Source organism: Amblyomma mixtum, chromosome 7 (assembly GCF_055824585.1).
Source record: "Amblyomma mixtum isolate Tamu chromosome 7, ASM5582458v1, whole genome shotgun sequence".
Taxonomy (NCBI): Eukaryota; Metazoa; Arthropoda; class Arachnida; order Ixodida; family Ixodidae; genus Amblyomma; species Amblyomma mixtum.
In genome coordinates this window covers 87552476-87571540 of record NC_143018.1, presented here as the reverse complement: position 1 = coordinate 87571540, position 19065 = coordinate 87552476, and the positions used below count along the sequence as shown (strand labels likewise).

Genomic DNA, 19065 nt, shown 5'->3' with positions numbered 1-19065 from the left:
GATCAGCGAACTTTCCTGGTGTCAAAGAAAGTCGATATTTTATTACAACATACCACAATTAACATAGGTATTGAGGCCATGTACAACAGGCGGTGGGTTCAGAACTGTAAGCAATTCTATACACCTGCAATTTTGGAAATCGTGATTATTGCGGTTTGAGCTCCCACGAGAGGGAGAATTTCATTTCGCATGGAGAGTACGCATCGAGCTACCGCAGGTTGGAGCTTAAGCCTTCAGGTCAGCCTATTGCCTTCCCGCATAATTCGTTGGTACTCGACGCGTGCTCGGTCGGTAGCTGTCATTGCTTGCATCGAGTGATACTCCCTTGGACTCATGGACCTTCATGGTGAAAAAATTGATAATGGCATCCGGATAACTAGGGCTATAAAGCGTTAAGTATTGTTTGTTTTTGTTCGTACCGAGTGATGTTCAGAGTTTCATTTCAGTTAATGATCCATCAACAGTAACACGTAGAACCACGGCAATAGCAGAGACTTAGAGCTTCTTGTTGGGATGGTTGGTAATTGATCATTGGGATTCAAAGGCGTTGATGACGCACTAATAGAAGGGCCCGCTGTACTAGAAATATAGGTTGAGAGAACTTCTTGTTGGGCTAGTTGGTAATTGATCATTGTAATTTAAAGGCATTGATGACAGACAAATATAAGGGCCCACTGTACTAGAAATATAGCTTAAGAGAAATTCTTATTTTGACTAGTTGGTAACCGTCCTGTTCTCTGTCCCGTTCTCCACTCGTGTGTGTGTGGTTTTTGGATTCTTTACACTAAACTACAATAGCAGGGACGTACGGAGACAAGGGATGCGTACATTCAAAACACACACCCGTTTTAAGCCTGAAAGACTTGCCAACACCTGCACGAAGGTGCTTCAAACGAGTTACAGCATGTGTCCTACACAACAGGCGTCGTCCGCAACGCAGTATCAGGGCAGCGTACCTCCTCTTTTGCTTCCCTATCGACGTTTCGGTTCCTCGCGGGACGGACCACAGGCCCGGCGCACCGTCTCGGAACCGGTGGCGGGCCAGCGAGGGGAGCAGGACCAGGCGTTCCCGAGCTCGGAGCCCTACCCTCCGGACGACGTCGCGGATCCCGGAGTCGCGCAGTACCTCTCGCTGGCCATGGCCCTCGCTGCGTTCGTGCTCATCGTCGCCCTGCAGCTGGCCTTCGCAGCCCCTCTGCCCCACAAACAAAGGGTTGCCCAGGCCCAGCGGGCGTCTGCCGTGTGCACCAGCGAGGAGTGCGACCGCTACGCGAAGCTCTTCGCCGACGCCATGAACGCCAGCGCTCCTCCGTGCGACAACTTCTACGCGTACGCCTGCGGAAGGTGCGGATATACCTGATTGGTTTGGTTTATTGGGGTTTAACGTCCCAAAGCGACTGAGGCTATGAGAGACGCTATAGTGGAGGGCTCCGGAAATTTCGACCACCTGGGGTTCTTTCACGTGCACTGACATCGCACAGCACGCGGGCCTCTAGAATTTCGCCTCCATCGAAATTCAGCCGCCGCGGCCGGGATAGAACCCGCGTCCTTCGGTTCAGCAGCCGAGTGCAGGGCGCACAAATAAGGGAATACTCTCAGGCCTATAACAGCTCCCCGGGTTCAAGAAATTACAGGGACTGCTTACGGTCCCAACATGCCACGATATAAACGACATGTACCCTATGCAGCAAACAAGATCGTGACAGGTGGTGCAGTGGTTATGGCGCTCGTCTGCTGACACGAAAGACGCGGGTTCGATCCCGGCCGCGGCGGTCGAATTTCGATGGAAGCGGAATTGTTCTGTGCGATGTCAGTGTACGTTAAAGAACCCCAGGTGGTCGAAATTTCCGGAGCCCTTCCCTGGGGCGTCCCTCATAGCCTTAGTCTCTTTGGGACGTTAAACCCCATCAACCAAAGCAAATCAAAGCATGATTTTGGAGCATCATGGCTGTTTTACCAAAATTTTCATGTGCCAGGTGTATCACCTGGGATGACATCTAGCCAATCTCTCCTGGAGGTAAGGGTGATTAGAGCAGTTAATGACTTGAAATATTGCACAATATTCTCCGAAGAGGCGAGCGCGGGAAGCATGGTTACGAGGTAAATCTTATGTACAGAGGGCAAAACGCTGTCTAGAACAAGCGAACTGTCTGTTCCGCACCTCCCAAAGCCGCTGCAACCAAGAAGTCAAAAAATGACAACGTAATCCTATAAGTTTAACTGCACATGCTTACATCCAGACCATTTTTAACCAAATGTTATCTTTAGATATCGCGTGGTCAGCCCGAAACACGCCCAGAACGTGTTCTAGACAAGCGTTTTGCCCTCTGTACAGGGCGTTTCACGTAACTTGAACCAAGGATAAAAAAAAAGTGGCGCACCGAAGCTTGATAAAACCAAGGACATATTGTTTCCCTTCGTCTGGCGCTCCTCAGGTTATTTTGAATACTCCGCTTAACAGGTTAATTAGCTTAGATTAATTATGCAAAATTTAAATATTCACCGTGGGTCACGTGCGTTTGTACAAGGTGCTGCGAAACAACCGATCCAGTTTTTGTGTCAACGTATGTTCTACGTGGTCCTTTTTTCCAGCATTTAAAGAAAGCCGCGAAGTATGAAAAAAAACAAACACGTGATTTCGTTCTTGCCCTACCGTATTGTAGCGCTGCCAAGCGTGTCCTCACTGAACGAAGCGTGCGTGCGCACCGCCTCGAAGTGGGCGGCCGACGCCTCCTCAGCATGGTCTTGAAAGTGCGTCAGCGCATTCTGCGTCAACGCGGGAAGAGGGCGCTGTGATCCGCGATAAGTGATAAGCAGGCCATCGACAGCCAATTCAGACGGAGGTTCTACTGAGCTACTGAGTCATCTCATAGACAAAACAGTGAAGTCGCGTATTTCAAGGTATGCTCTGTATTTTTTTTTTAATTTTTTATTTTGCAGTAACTGAGCGGAGGCCGCTCACTTGGGCACGGTCAGCGCGCACGTTTTGTTCGTTCAAAACCCGGTCGCATGACTTTTTTTTTCTTATTGTTACGCGTGGCTTGGAGAAACGTAGGAAGGGCAAGGTAGAGAACGAAACAAGAGGAAGTTGAAAGTGTTGTGCCCCGTTGGACGCTGATTCCCGCTCGCCGATTCAACCTCTCGCCGCTGGCCTGTTGAACACCCCGGCTGTGAAATTGTAGCCGCAATATCGTGGTGGAGGTGGGGGTTAACGGTCTCAGCAACTGTTATGTTTTAGTAAAAGTTTATTGACGTTACATACTACAAGCCAGAGCGGCCATGGCTAGTTCCCGCGCTCCTTGTCTCTCCCCGGTTCCCCCAGTGTCCAAGCCCTGGACTGGACACCCACACAGATACTGCACAGCACACGTAGGGGGCGCTAGCTACTGGTTTAAAAATGTAATACATAACACGCCCCTTTTTAAAAAACAAAAAGTTCACAACACAAGGCGTTGTTCAGGCTTTCTGGGTTTTGTCATTCACGAAATCTTGCTGGCTTAACTACCCGCCGACCTGTGCGAGTATGGTACACGCTAGAAGAAACTGCTCGTGGAGGTGATGATGCTGCTGGTGTGGGGGATGTTGGTGAAGCCAGCTGAACAGGTGGAGGCTGAGGTGATGCACGCTGAGGCCATGGATGGTCAGAGGACGGAGTTATGTCATAGTTCTCTGGAGAAGCCAGTGGCACCGGTGCAATGCCAAATAAAGGTCTAATGTGGTAACGGTTCCGACGATATATGGCACCTTCTGGTGTGACGATCAGATATGATCGGTGCTGCGGGCCAACTCTGTGTATACTTCCACGCATCCACTGACCTTGGCGTCTGGACCACACCTTCTGTTTTTCCTTCAATACAGACAACGGCTTTGTTCTTCTGTCACCGTGGCGATGATGTCGTTTTTGGTCAACACGAAGGCGGCTTCTTGCGTCGGCACAGTTGTACTGCGGTTGGAGCTGGACAGGATGTATAGGTACTCTTGTACGCATTTTCCTGCCCATTAGGAGTTCGGCTGGTGACTTAAGGCCATCCATTGGTGTACTTCGAGCATCCATCAGGACCACAAAAAGATCCTTTCCATCTTGCAATGCCTTTAGAAGGGAGTGCTTTATTGTTTGTATGGACCTTTCTGCCAGTCCATTAGACCTTGGGTAATAGGGAGAACTAGGGTCGTATGTGATGTCCCAAGAAGCGAGGAACTCCTGGAACTGGGTCGCATTGAATGGAGGTCCATTGTCACATACGAGTTCTTCCGGGATGCCGAAACGGGCAAATACTGCTTTGAGAGCAGTGATAATGGCTTCAGTGCTTGTTGATGCCATTTGTTGCACCTCCACATACTTGCTGAAGTAGTCGACAATTAGCAGGTAGGTAGATCTGTTAAATGAAAGAGGTCCATTGCAACCTTCTGCCACGGACGATCGGGCAAAACACGCTCAGCCAGGGGTTCATACTGGTTTTGTCGCTGGTGTCGCTGGCAGTGATGACAATGTTTGATCATCTCCTCAATGTCTGCATTCATGGACGGCCAATATAGGCTTTCTCGAGCCTTATTCTTGCATGAAACTATGCCACGGTGTGCTTCGTGAAGTCTCAGTAAGGCATCTTGCTGACACGAGATAGGCAAGACAAGTCGCTGCCTCTCAATATAAGGCCATCACATACGTGTAGTTCATCTTTGCAATGAGCAAAAGGTTTCACTGCTGTTGGGAGCAATGTGTCACGTGTAGGCCAACCTTCCTTGATGTGTTTCAACACCTGTTGCAAAGTGCTGTCCTCAACAGTTGCTTTTCGGATATGTTCCAGCTTTGACGTTGAAGCGTTGACTACCGCACAACTAGCCAGGCACTCAGCAGGTTCATACTCCTGCAAAGAACTTGCACTGTCAGGCGCTCGTGAGAGTGCATCAGCTACTATGAGTTCTTTCCCTGGAACATATGTTAGCTGAACATCATACCGCTGGAGTCTGAGTAGAAGACGCTGAAGCCTTGGGGTTATCTTGTCAAAGTCTTTTTGTTGCAGGCCAATAAGAGGCTTGTGGTCAGTTTGTACCACAACACTCCGTCCATATGTGTAAAAATGGAAACGTTCACAGGCGAAGACTATAGCGAGCAGCTCTTTTTCGATCTGGGCATATTTTTGCTCTGCCACAGTGAGTGCAGCTGAGGCATAGGCTACTGGATGATTTTCCTGTAGGAGTACCGCACCAACTCCGTATGAGCTTGCATCCGCTGAGACTACAACCTCCTTTGATTTGTCAAAGAAGTGAAGGACAGGGGTCTTAGAGATGAGGTGCTTGATTCTGATGAACTCTCGAGTCAGGTTGTTATCCCAGTGCCAAGGAACGTCATTCTTTAACAGCTGCCTGAGACATGTAGTTTCCTTTGATGCATTTGGCACAAACTTGGTAAGGTAAGTCACCATACCCAAAAATCGGAGGAGTTCAGTCTTGTTTGTTGGCACTGGCATTCCTAAGATAGCACTCACTTTTGCAGCATCTGCTTGCAGACCCTCTGAAGTGATCTGATGTCCCAGGAACTGCAGACTAGGCTGTGCTAGCTGACCCTTCTTCTCATTAAGCTTGAGATTGTGTTTGCGAGCTGTTAACATGACGAGCTGCAGCTGCTCCATGTGTTGCTTCATAGTCTTGGACGCTATCAGAATGTCATCAAAGTATGGGTAAACAACCTCAATGTTTGCAAACATATCATCCATGCAACGCTGCAAAAGTTCTGGAGCATTTTTCAGTCAAAATGGTAGCCGTAGGAAACGGTACCTGCCCCAAGGGGTTGCGAACGTACACAAGTAAGAGCTTTCTTCAGAGAGAGTAAGCTGCCAGAATGCAGATTTGGCATCAAGCAGGCTGAATACAGTGCACCCACATAGATGAGCAAACAGTTCTTCTTGCGTTGGTATACGGTAGTGCTGGCGCTTGATAGCACTGTTTAGATGCCTGGGATCGAGGCAGATTCGTAAGCTGCCGTCTTTCTTGGGTACAATTACCAATGGGTTCACCCAGTCAGTTGGCTTCGTGACTTTTGTGATGATAGCATCCTGCTCCATCTTCTCGAGCTCTGCTTTAACTTTGTCTTGAATGGCCAAAGGGATCTTGCGTGGTGCTGCAATAGTAGGAGTTGCACTATCTTGCAGCACAATGCTGACAGTTCCTGGAAGCTGGCCAACCCCAGTGAACACATCTTTGAAGTCCTTAATGATGTCTTGAGCTGTGACATCGTTAGAACCACTTTGAGGAGTACCGGCTGCATTTCCTGAAGAGGCGAGATGATGAAGTCGACGAATCAGCTGTAGCTGCTGGCATGCCTCAGCACCAAGCACAGGGAACACTCAAGGTCTACGACAAGGCACTGCAAGTTACAGCTGAGGTTTTTTGTTTTTGTCTGCAGAGTGCACTCACCGCTGACCGGCAGTCGATCACCTGCATACGTAGACACCCTGACGCAAGTCGGATGCAGCATTGGTTGATCACTCCACTGTTGAAGCACATGCTTTGGAAGAATGTTCACGTCAGCCCCGGTATCAAGCTTAAACGTCACCTTGTGGTTGTGGACGACGAGTGTAGCTGTCCAGTCCGATGTTTTGACAGTACTGCCCGCTGTCAGCTCCCCAAGAAAGAAGTCATCCCGGTCAAGCGTCGACACGTTGTGCGGTGGTCTAGTCTGCGTCTGTTGATCATCACAGTCAGCTGGTCTAGCTGGTCTTGCTCTCCTCTGACGGCACATAACTGCAAAATGTCCAAACTTGCCACAGCGAAAACAGTGCGTTCCATATGCCGGACAGTTGCGCGGCGGATGATTGCTCCCACATCTCGAGCATGAGAGTGTAGTCGGGGTCGGCGTGCGGCCTTGTTGCGGCGGTGGCGGACGTCGGTCATTCACGGGCTGGTGGCGTTGAAAATTACCGGCCCGCCGACTGTTGCAGCGAAGTGCGTCCACCTCTAACTTTGGTTCAGTCGCCTGAAGATTTTGCAAGTGCTTTTTAGAAATCTCGGCAGCTTTGCAGATTGTGATGATGCGTTCCAACGTTAAGTCGTTTTCGCGGAACAGGCGCTCCCGAAGCGCAGAGTCCCGAATGCCCACGATGATTCGATCGCCAATCAGCCGATCCGCTACGCTGCCAAAATTGCAGCGCTTGGCTTGAATTCGCAGTTCAACTACGAAGTCGTCAATTGACTGTCCCACCTGCTGGGTCATGGAGTTGAAAATGGCGGTGGCTTGAGTAGCGCTCCTGTAAGGCTTATAAAGGGCGTCGAACTTGTCAAGAATGTACTCGACTTCATCCACTGGTTGTCCGTCTGGTTGCGTAGGAGGCGGCGGGAACGTTTGATATATTCGTCGTGCTTGCGGGCCAAGAACGTGCAGAAGTAAGGCTTTCCTAGCTGCGTTTGGCTTAGCTGCGTACTCACAAGCTTGCTCATATATGCTGTACGACGAACGCCATTCTTCCCAGGTCGTCGCTGGGTCGTCTGTCGGCTCAAACGGTGGCGCTTGCTGCAGAAATACGCCTGCCATGTTGCGCTGCTTGTTGCGGAGTCGTTGCGGAGACTAGGCGTTCACTTTCACTTCTGACACCATGTTATGTTTTAGTAAAAGTTTATTGACGTTACATACTACAAGCCAGAGCGGCCATGGCTAGCATAGAGTTTCTTACTATTACCTAGAGGGAAAGCTGGCGGCGCTGCACTTCAGCCACCATGGACGCCCAAAGCATCATGGGGCGGTGAGCTACTTGTTGCGGCACAGTCGTAATTTTTCGGGAACATGGAGTGGCACTACTAAGACTTTTCATTCCAAAAACGCTGTCCGTGTGTGCGCAGACGACTTTCGCGCGAACGCAGTGGGAAAAACTCTTATTAGTGAAAACGCGACGACACACGACGCCAATAAAAGGTTTCACTTTTCTGAAATGCCATTAAAAACCTCTTATAGTGTTTAAGCAGCAATATTTTTTTTGAAAATATATTTACTTTTAAAAGTGCGCCTGTTAATTAAGAAATATTAGTTTTTATAGTGTTCATTACTAGGCCAATAGGAGATCGAGTCATCTCTTATTTTGGGCAAACTTTGCATTTAAATGCTTTTCTGCTCGTTCGTTGCAATCATTAGACAAGATATTGAATATTAGGACGCTTGTAGTTATCAAACAGCTTAATTTTTCTATTTTGTTTGGCCAAAAGTTGCAGTTCCGCAACAAGTAGCTCACCGCCCCATGATGCTTTGAGCGCCCATGCTGGCTGAAGTGGTCTCGAGGGGTCGCCATGCAAACTCCCATAGACGGGCTGCCAGCTTTCCCTCTAGGTAATAGTAAGAAACTCTATGATGGCTAGTTCCCGCGCTCCTTGTCTCTCCCCGGTTCCCCCAGTGTCCAAGCCCTGGACTGGACACCCACACAGATACTGCACAGCACACGTAGGGGGCGCTAGCTACTGGTTTAAAAATGTCATACATAACAGCAACAAAACGGCGCAGCAACAACTGGAGCCCCGCCGGCGTCGTCGCCTTGCCCTTCCTTCGTTTCTCCAAGCCCGTAACAATATTTCTCGGGCTTTCTTTTAGTGCCGGAAGAAAGGACTACCTATGAAGCACGTTGCTACAGAAAAATGGATCGGTTCCTTCTTAACACTCTCTACAGCTTAAGGAAACCCACGTGACCCCAAAGTGAATAATCTAAAATTTTGCATAATTGTTCTTAGCAAATGGCCTAATTAAGCGGGATTAAAAAAATACTCTGAGGAACGCATCACACGACGGCAAACAGTATGTCTTTAGTTTCACCCAGCACCGGAGAACCACTCTTTTTTTTTTAAGTGCTTGCTTCATGATACGTGAAACACCCTGTATATAATGAACTGTCCAATGGAACACGTGGTGGTAAAGTCATGAACAAAAGTTTGCAGGATACGGAAGCCCGAAAAAAAAAATTCCGCCTTGCCTCGCTAGTTAGTAAGCTCGTAATGTTTCGGTCGATGGCGCATACACACACTTTTGTGCTTCAAAGCATTCCATTCAGCTGCTTTGCCCGAATGCACAGAAATAATTTTTTTTTCACCGAACCAGCGTCCCGTAAACTTTTGTCCATGTCAGCATAAATCAGCGACATTGCTCTCGCTCATTCACTCCATGGACTGCGAGAAGGATGGCAGTTTTATGTAGTGTAACGAGCACCCTAGTTAATGGTTTAGTGGGGACGTTAGTCAAGGTAATAAAGAATAAACAAACATGTTTCACCTATTGCTTGCCTTTGTGGCCCCAAGGTGGGACGCATCGCACCCGAGGACAGGTGAGAACAGCGTGCTGGCGGAGTCCTGGGGACAGCTGGCCAGGAGGGCCTCTTCCCGGCTCAGACTGATACCGGACCCCACGGGCAGTCCGAAGCCCGTCCACAGGGCTGCTCACTTCATCTACGTGAGTGCAGTGCTTCCGGGGCAGTTGCAGGTGGATGAACTTTATGAAGCTGCATAAACCAGTACTGCCAGCGGTCCGGCAGCACGAAGATCGCGGATTATTTTAAACATTCCAGGTCACGCTGCTCAATTGCAGGATATGAGAGACATACACGCCTTATATTGCAGTCCGGCAGATTGATCTCTAACACCTGGGGTTTTCAAAGTGCACAGAAGTTTCAATGCATGGTAATCTTCACATTTTGCTTCAGTCGAAATTTTACCTCGCAAATTTACAGGCTTCTTCCATCCTCTGCGCTCTATTCTCAGTCTCCATCGTGACTCGCAGCTTGCCTGGCTTTCCCTTATCCGTCAGGGTCAGTGGTGATTGACTCAAGCGGGTAGCTCGCCCATTCCTATCTCCCCATTTACCTCTCCTATTCCCACCCCGGCTCCCAATCTTCGTATCCTCCCCCTCCCGACCAACATGTCCCCCGTCCTGCACGCTGGCCATCGTCATGCGGCCGCGCAGCACCATTACCCTCTCTTTCATACTCAGGGTGTAGCCTACACAGATGCCTCCTTCGTGGCTCCTCGAGGTTCCAACGGCTACGCCCTGTACCATCCCCACCTCCCCGCTCCTGAAACCCACACCAGCGGGCCGTGTCTACACCTTCCGGACGCATTGTCCCTCGAGGTCCACGCCATTGCGCATGCACTCCTGCCATTTGCCTTCCTTCCCTCTCTCCAAGAGCGCACAGCCTATTCAGACTCACAGGCCGCTATACACCACATACAGAACTGCACCCTAACCCCTTCTCTCCAACAGGAAGTCGAACGAACGGTCTCCGCACTGCAGCCTTTCATCGTTTTCCTCCGCTGGGTCCCTGGGCATTCAGGGATTGACGGCAATGAGCTGGCCCATCAGCTCGCCCGCGACACACTTTTCCGGGAACAGTTGATCCCCTGGCCCAAGCCCTCGGAGGACGGTGGGAGACTCGCAGCACCGTAAAAGAGGTCTACCTCGAGCTCCACGTCGACAAACGCCTTTAGCCACCCCCTCATCCATCACTCACGGTGCCGGAGGCTCGTCTTCGGAACATCCAGATGAATGCAGTCATCACCCCGTCCCGCCTCTTTCTCTATCGCTATCGATCGGACCCTTCCTGTCCCAACTGCCCCTGTATCTATGAGGACCTGGCCCATTGCCTCTTCTATTGCCCGGCTGCCCAGCAGTCGTGTTCCTACCCCCCCCCCCCCCACTTCCTCTATCAATCACCCCCTGGCTCGACTGGCTTGACGCTGAAGGGGAGGAAGAACAGCGACTTCTGGTTGCCCAGGCGGTCGACATGCTGGGCCTGTAAATTATGACCGAATAAAGGTCTACTACCACTACTACTACTACTACTGCTACTACTACTACTACGTTGCTGCATGCGGACAGGTGTAATTGAAAATTAACATTTCTTAGCAAATTTTCGCTAGAAATGCCAGCGCCAATTGCCTGAGTCTGACGCATAGACTCTTAAGCTTTATGGTTATGTGGGGCTGTTAGGGAGCAGCTTGGCTTGTGCAGTCCCCGTATCAATGACTCAAGACAACGAAACAGCGCCACAAGAGCAAGGACTACTAGGGCTCACAAGTTGTTCGCAGCGCTATGAAGGCTGTGGTGATCTGAGCCAATCAGAACCGCGTGCTCTGCAAAATGTGTTCTTTCGCGCCCCCCAGCCCGCTACTGGTGTCTCCATCCTCGAGAAGGAAAGAGCACCAGTATCCAGCTGCTGCGTGCAGGAGACTCAGCCGACTACGACCAGCCTCAAGGGCAGCGCGCGCTCCCCTCGAAACCGGCCGTGGACCCGCCGCGGTGGCTCAGTTATTAAGGCACTCGTCTACCGAGCCGGAGTACCCTGGTTCGAACCCGACCGCGGCGGCCGCGTTTCGGTGGAGGCGAAACGCAAGAGACGCCCGTGTGCTGTGCGATGTCAGTGCACGTTAAAGATGCCCAAGTGGTCGAAATTATTCCGGAGACCTCCACTACGGCACCTCTTTCTCTCTTTCTTCTTCAATTTCCACCTTCCTCTTTTCCCTTACGACGCGGTTCAGGTGGCCCCCGAGATATGTGAGACAGATACTGCGCCAATTCGTTCCCTCAAAAAGAAAAAAACAATTTAAACGCAAAGGCGCCCGTGCGCACGTGCGATGTCAGTGCACATTGAGTATCCGCAGGTGGTCGAAGTCATTCTGGAGCCCTCCATTACGGCACCACTTTCTTCCCTTCTTTCACTTCCCCCTTTATCCTGTCCCTTACGGCGCGGTCCATGTGTCCACCGAGATGTGAGACATATACTGTGCCGTTTCCTTTCTCCAAAAACCAATTGGCCAATTTTACCGACTCAGCGGACGCCATGTTTACAAATGACAGCACAACACTTCGCAGCAGGCCTATACAGTTCTGTCTTCATGCGGATTTTCTCTGCTAACTTAACCGGTGAATGAAACGCACTCCGTACATAAAAAAAACTATTCCGAACAACCTTTTCAATTAATTTAATAACTTTTTAAAAAAGTCGCAACGCTGCTCAAATACTTGAGGGACTAGTTTTCTTCCTTGGCTTTGATTGGACGAGAGAGAGCTCTGGCTTTCAAAGCGCTGGAAGCGACTTGTGAGATGAAGCATAGTTGGCATATAATATTCGAGCTCTAAGTTACACAAGGGACACGAGACAGGAAAATAACGCGACCAACCCTGGACCACCACAGGATTTCCTAACTTGTCTCCATACGTTCGCTCACATAATGCGTCCCGCGGGGATCGTGTTTCTTCTGTTTTGTGTCTCTTGTGCAATTTAAAGCTGATTTAGTTGGAAGAGGACCCGCGTCGGCGAGGGAGCGGAGTGTCTCAGTGTAATGACGAATCTCGTGCAGATTCAATCTCGGAGAACCGTCTTTAAGATAACGCAAGACATGAAAGCCAAGCCATATTTAACGCGCTGTCGTAGCTCAGTGGCCTCTGCATTGACGGCTTCGGAAGCCTATCAACTATGCTTGGTTGTCCTTGTCAGGCGAGGGAAGCTAACTAGCCTGCGCGAGTAGTTTGTGGACGTTGTTACCACCGCGAACGGAGCGCAGTGCCCTCTTCGGGTAAAAGGGGGAGATATTGCATGCGCCCCGCTTTCGTGGCGCTTTCGTGTAGGGTTAGGCTTTGTCAGCGAACGTATGTCGACAGTTTATTGGATGCATCCTTATTGATTCTGCAAATCATTTTTTCATTATCAGGAAAGCTGTTGGTGCGCGTGTGCGATGCACAAAAGTAACATCCATTCACCTCAAAGTCCAAGCACCCGTCACCTACTTATTTGTTACTTGTCACTAAATCGCGCTGGATTTTGAACCAGACCTTTAGCAGGAATGACCATTGCAAAAATTGGAATAAAAATTTTCTTTGAACGAAACTTCGAATAATTTTGGTGGAATAAAAATTTGCTTTCAGAAAGTTGTTCAAGCACTGTGGACTTGTGACGAAAACTATTAGCATTTTCATTCTGATAAAAGTGCCTTGAGCCGCCACGGTGGCTCAGTAGTTATGGTGCTCGGCTGCTGACCCGAAAGACGCGGGTTCGATCCCGGCCGCGGCGGTTGAATTTCTTTGGAGGAGAAATTCTAGAGGCCCGTGTACTGTGCGATGTCAGTGCACGTTAAAGAACCCCAGGTGGTCGAAATTTCCGGAGCCCTCCACTACGGCGTCTCTCATAGCCTTAGTTGCTTTGGGACGTTAAACCCCATAAACCAACCATAAACCAACCAAAAGTGCCTTGAATGAGGCCCATATAAGCTGCACCCTCAGTGCGAATGGCGACGCTGTTCGTGATGTCACTAAATATTATCGGGAAGAGGATAAGGGGAGAGTCTCCGCGGTAATAACTGTTGTCGAATGCGCCAAACTTGGTACAATTACTATGGTCATGTTGACTGAGTTAACAGCGCGGGTTGCTGGTCAAGACATTATACTCAAGGCAATGGGCCGTAAACGACGTGCGGTACATTGTTCATATCAGGCAACTGGTCATGCAGGCGCCAGTTAAGTTGCTTTCGTTTTTTTCTATACCTACGTGTTTTAAAGAACGCCTAGAAGCACAATCGAAATGATTAATGAGTACAGTGTTACGCTGATCGTTCTAAAATATTTAGCCCTAATATAAATTCACACAGATGTCCTTGAAAGTTTGCTTAGGTCCCTCTTGCTCGCCTCTTTGATGTACACAAGAGTCATTCTTAATGCCTTCATTACTTTCGCCAATGCCGAACATTTCGCTCGCAAACCGCGGTACGCAGACGTGCCTGGCGATCATCCAAGTGCCAAGGGTCCCCGAGGTCAACGAACTGCTCGCCAAAGGCAACATCACGTGGCCAGCGCGCAACGGCCACCCGGACTTCCTCGGCTCCCTGTTCTACATGTCGCGGCAGCTGTTTTTGCCCGTTGCCTTCCACGTCGCCACCATGGAGACGGCGAGCCAGGAAACACAACTGCCGCCGTCCAAGCACCTGACTCTGCACTTCGGTCGATCCCGGCGTTTCCAGGAGCACGTGAAGGCACTGGCGAGTCTTCGGCGGTCGGGTGGCCTTTTGAGCCATCTGAGGCTCACATACAAGACGTTGGCCATCCATGTGAATGAGAGCCGGCTGAAAGAGCTCGCCAGTCAGTACGACTATCTGGACGACTTTTTCCAGGACTACCAGAACGCGGCCCACCATGTCACCACGAGCGACAACGCGTCTTTCTTCCTGCAATACACGCCGTCGGTGCCGAAGGCCCGCTGGGACGGCATGATGAGGCGATACCTGGGCGTCTCTCTCTTCCAGGACGGCGACGGCGACAAGCTCCGAGGTGGCGTCGTCATTCAGGACGTGCACCTCTTCGCGACGCTCTTCGAGGTGCACGCCAAGCACGGCGAGTTCTTCACCGACGACTTCGTCGGAGGTCTGTGCGTGCAGACACTCGCGGAGTACGGCAGCTTCGACATCCTGGCCAGCCTGTTTGGCAGTCAAGCGATCGCCACCCAGCGCGTCTACGACTCGTGCTTCTCCACATCCTACCGGTTCTACGGGCGCGCCATCGACGCCTACTTCCACCAGCCGATGAGCCACGAGGTCGTGGACCTCCGACACATGGCCACCGTCGTCCACGAGACCTTCACCGGTCAGAGACGCCGGAGAACAACGCTCGGTGGCACAAACATGGCCGTGATTAATAATACCTCAAGTAGGCACCGAAATTTCGACTGGGCCCTGTCCGGTTTGGACCAACTGAACATGATGACGTTCGCCGGACATTACGAACGCTACCCCAACATGACCGATAGTCCCGTGTACGACTGGATACACCACGCTGCGTTTGCCTCTGCCGAGGGCCTTCTTGCTACAGAGGAGCCGGTTCCCGCGCCCCCGTATGGCGACATCTGGCGCGCTGCTGGCAGGTTTCGTAACTTCCGCTTGGCGTTGGCGCACATGGAAGAACCGTTCTACGCCACCAACGTCAGCGCGGCGGTGCTAATGGCCGGCAGCGGAGCACGCCTGGCCGCTGCGCTGTTTTACGATCACGTCGAGACTAGCGGTGGCCCAAACAGCACTGGTGGTCCCGCAAGTGTCTACGGCGAAAACCACGAGTGCCTCTTTCCCGGAACCGGTGTCGGAAGCAGCCCGGACCTCGAGATTCAGGGCGCTGTCGCTTCCGTCGCCGTGGCGTGGACTGCGTTCCGAGCTGCAAGCTCCGACGCGCACGCTACGTTCAAGAGCGACCTGCGACGCTTCGGTGCTGGCGGAATCGGGTCCCTGAAGGAAGACGAGCTCTACTTCGTTTTCTTCTGCTACCTGTTCTGCGGGGACGCGGATGGCGAACGCATGTGCAATGTGGCGCTCCAACACAGCGCGGACTTTTCGCAGGTGTTCGGTTGTGCGAACGCGTCCGCCATGAACCCGGTGAAGAAGTGTCGCCTGATACGGTAGCAATGCTGTGTCGTCTCCTTGAATTGCGTATTCTGAAGGGAATTAACATATGCATGCCTGTTCAAGGAGAGCTCTAGTTATTCTCCCCATGACCTAGACATGCAGGAAATTAGATTTGTGCAAAATAACTGGGGTGGTCTGTTTCGTTTTAACGCGATAACGTTAAGGCCTCCGTTCTGCAGAAAGTCCAGGCGTCGTTGACGATCGACGTCGGCATTGTGAGCGAAAGATCCGCGCAGGAGCGGGAGAAGCTATATTATCAAGGGGCTTTAGGAGAAACAACTTTGGTGCGCCACCTATACTCCATCCCATAACTAACTTGCAGCACTACCAAAGGCAGACACCTCCTTAGCCAATCAGGAGAGCGCGTTAAACGTGTTCCTCCGGGTCTGGCCATCTGCGTGTCGTCTGCTCGCGGAGTACACAGATATGATTAGAAAAAGAGTATAAATGGACGCCCGCTACGTACCAGCTCCCTATGCACGTTTATGTACGCCAAATTCAAGCACTTTGCATGACTTTACGCCATTTGTCACATTCGTACATCTAGTTCAGCGTATAGAAACTGACAGAACAATAAGACCAGCTCAGTGGCGCCATCTGGTGTTTAGAAGGGAAAGCATTTTGTCAACAAATCGACGCTTCCCTTCAGGACTAAAAGCGGCAGACTCGTCACCCTTATTAAAAAATAGAGCAAATTTATCGCTCGTACGTTTTATTATAGGCGAGGTGAGACGAAGCGATGGCCCGGTGCCCCATTTATGGCCACTGAAAACTCTAGCAACAACAACTAATTCAGTCCGAGGCGAGAGGTCCTGCTTCAAAGGATGCCGCCGTTTTGAAACGAATTTTTAGATGATGCAAGATTAACGCACGCAAAACTCCGCAAATAGCTTACGTACCGCGACCGTACATTAAGGTTCGATATGAAATAGCGTTTGGCGCATGGGCACTTTTAAGCTCGCTATCCTGTATACCCGTATGCGTATATACTGACAACATTCCGCAACGTCAGAACGTTGCCTGTGCACTCGTCGTAGCTTTGGTAGTGTTGCGAGGACCACTGGGATGGAGTGTAGGTCATGTGACCTTGTAGCATCATCACAACCTGCCCGCCGGACCACTGATGCGGTGGCAGGTATATTAATGGTTGGTTGGGAGAGGTAGCTCGGGAAGAGTAACCTGGGTCTTACTATAGTCCCACCGCTGGCAGCACCTACCATCGCTGGGCGGAGGCGCATCGCTTAACCGCTGCACCACTGCAAAAGTGAAAATTGACTGGCTTCGCCAAGACAACGGCAACAACTGTTCCGATTGCCAAACCATGGATTCGAGCAGCCATGATAGCTAAGATGTTCAAGCAGTATCTGCCCCGCCGCGGTGGCTCAGTTGTTACGGCGCTCGGCTGCTGACCCAAAAGACGCGGGTTCGATCCCGGCCACGGCGGCTGAATTTCGATGGAGGCGAAATTTTAGAGGCCCGTGTGCTGTGCGATGTCAGTGCACGTTAAAGAACCCCAGGTGGTCGAAATTTGCGGAGCCCTCATAGCCTGAGTTGCTTTGGGACGATAAAACCCAATAAACCAAACCAATCAAGCAGTCTCTCGATCAGTATCTCGATCAGTATGACCTACAACGGCAAGTGTGAGGTGACGAAATTCAGGCAGCGCTGAAAAAGTTCATTTAGGTGTAGGGTTTTCTGCAAGGTTTCTGAATTCCCTAAATTCTGTGATATGCTTCGCGGCGCAGGCATTTGTCTTGGGAGTGCAAACCGGAGTACGGTAAACGCTGGTGTGTTGTAGGTCCGAATAGGCGTAATTATTCGGTCGTAGTAGCGTAAAGTCACAAATAAGTGGGCATATTGGTTTCGGTTAATAGCGAAAACACAGCTTAATGAAAAAACCGCGACGGCGAAGAAAACTACCAAGACAAGCGCGCATTGTCCTAGTGTTGCCTCGCTGTTGCATAGTATCCTGTACACAGAAAGTTCGGTTAGGTTTGGTTTATTGCAGTTTAACACCCCAAAGAAACTCAAGCTATGAGGGATGAGGTAGGGTGTAAACAGAAAGGAGTAGAGTAAGAATGCCTATATGGGAGTGAAAGGAGAATGCGCTAGAGGACAGCTTTCCTCCGTTTTACTCCCATATAGGCATATTCGTGTTAAAGTGCACCTAGCCTTAAGGGAGAAAACATCATCAAATGGTTTGGTTCGTTTACTGTTTCACGGAGTCGCTCCGTGCAATTGGAAGAGGTAAAAACAAGATGCCTGAGAGGGCGTTCAGTTCAAGGCAACATGTTATTCGTACAAGGCACAATAACAAACTGGAATCAGTTCGAAAGCACGTCCCCGAGAGGTTGCTTCAGTTTCAGCGTGATGAACAGGAATATCTCTACTCTTGGTCCGGAGCCCGTAGTTGCAACTATAACAAGCAGGGAAATAAAATTCTTCGATTGCTCGGTGTTCCTGTCCGCGTACAGCAATGCATACGTCCTCTAGAGTTGCACGTGTCTGTTAGAGCGCATAGCCACGCAGTTGATCGTGCACTCAGGCTTCCGGTGAGGCTACACGCGCTACGCGCAGTTTAAAGGCAGGTAAGAACGAACGTTTTTGTGGATCCTTTTCCCCACTATGAAGCCGTGAACTTCACGAGCGGTTATCTTGGTCGTATCTGGTAAATTAATGTTAAATTAAAAATTAATTTCCGCTTTCATGAGCTCCGCTTCGCACTTTCGGCGTGCGTTAAAAAGCGCCCGCGTATTTCTGCCAGAACAATCCTTCTGGACAGTAACTGAATGAATCGTAAATCAAGAGCTTGGGAGAGGTTGAGTACCTTTAAGAGAAGAATTGTGGCATCCCTAATTCTGAGCGGAAGTTTTATTTGACAATGCACGTTGCAGGACCGTCGTCTTCTACGTAGCACAAATACGTGCTTTCCCTCCGATTAGAATGTAGTAAACATTCTCTGCAGTGTTTCTTTTTTTCGTAGAAGTTCGAAGACGTCTGCAGAACGTTTTGTGTTCAATGGGGCTGCATGATATAGCAGCCTGGAAAGCCGTGCTATGAGGTGATGGCTTTTGGAAACAATTCAATCGTAACAAAGCACAGCATATATCGCAAAAGACGTGAAACATCCGATTCGGAATCTGGGAGTACCCGTTGTCAAGCAGCAGAAATAAGGATGTCGAGGAGCCGTTTATTAGCTCCGACGCATGCAGCTAAAAGCTTTCGCATCCATGTTTGGAGCGACACTGACCGTTCCTCAAAAACAAATTTTCGAATTATAAGAGTGGGCTCAGACAGATTTTATTTAACTAAATAGTAATGCATGGTCGTCCGCAGCCGGTGGCGGTAAAGCCGCGTGCTATACACAGGCCAGGATTTTCCAACACGCTTCAGCTGCCCACACGTTCTCTGTGGCTCACGCTCATGTTTATGGCCAAGAAGCGCCTTGAAAAATTGACTGGGGTTTAACCAGGCTGAACGTAGTTTACAGAGGGGAAGCTTGATTAAGCACAGTCAGGCGGGGTTTGCTGTGGTTTAATGCTTCCTCGCTCTATACTTCGCCAACGTGCCCCGTCGACGTTCCTGATCATAAGCATCATCAGATTCAATCAGCCGTCTACAATACGCAGCCGAAGCACTGGTTCCAGTGCGCGACTCCTC

The 19065-nt window shown here is 50.3% G+C and overlaps 1 protein-coding gene across 1 annotated transcript in view; it reads left to right on the top strand.

Annotated features, from left to right (window-relative positions):
- Window positions 1–17856, top strand: part of LOC149336736 (uncharacterized) — a 32038-nt gene extending 14182 nt beyond the window's left edge. The window contains exons 2-4 of the mRNA XM_089553084.1: window positions 1010–1344; window positions 9271–9421; window positions 13732–17856. Of these exons, the coding sequence (XP_089409210.1) occupies window positions 1010–1344; window positions 9271–9421; window positions 13732–15402 (2157 nt within the window). The 3' untranslated portion in view covers window positions 15403–17856. The remainder of the gene's footprint in view (window positions 1–1009; window positions 1345–9270; window positions 9422–13731) is intronic.
- The last annotated feature ends 1209 nt before the right edge of the window (window positions 17857–19065 follow it).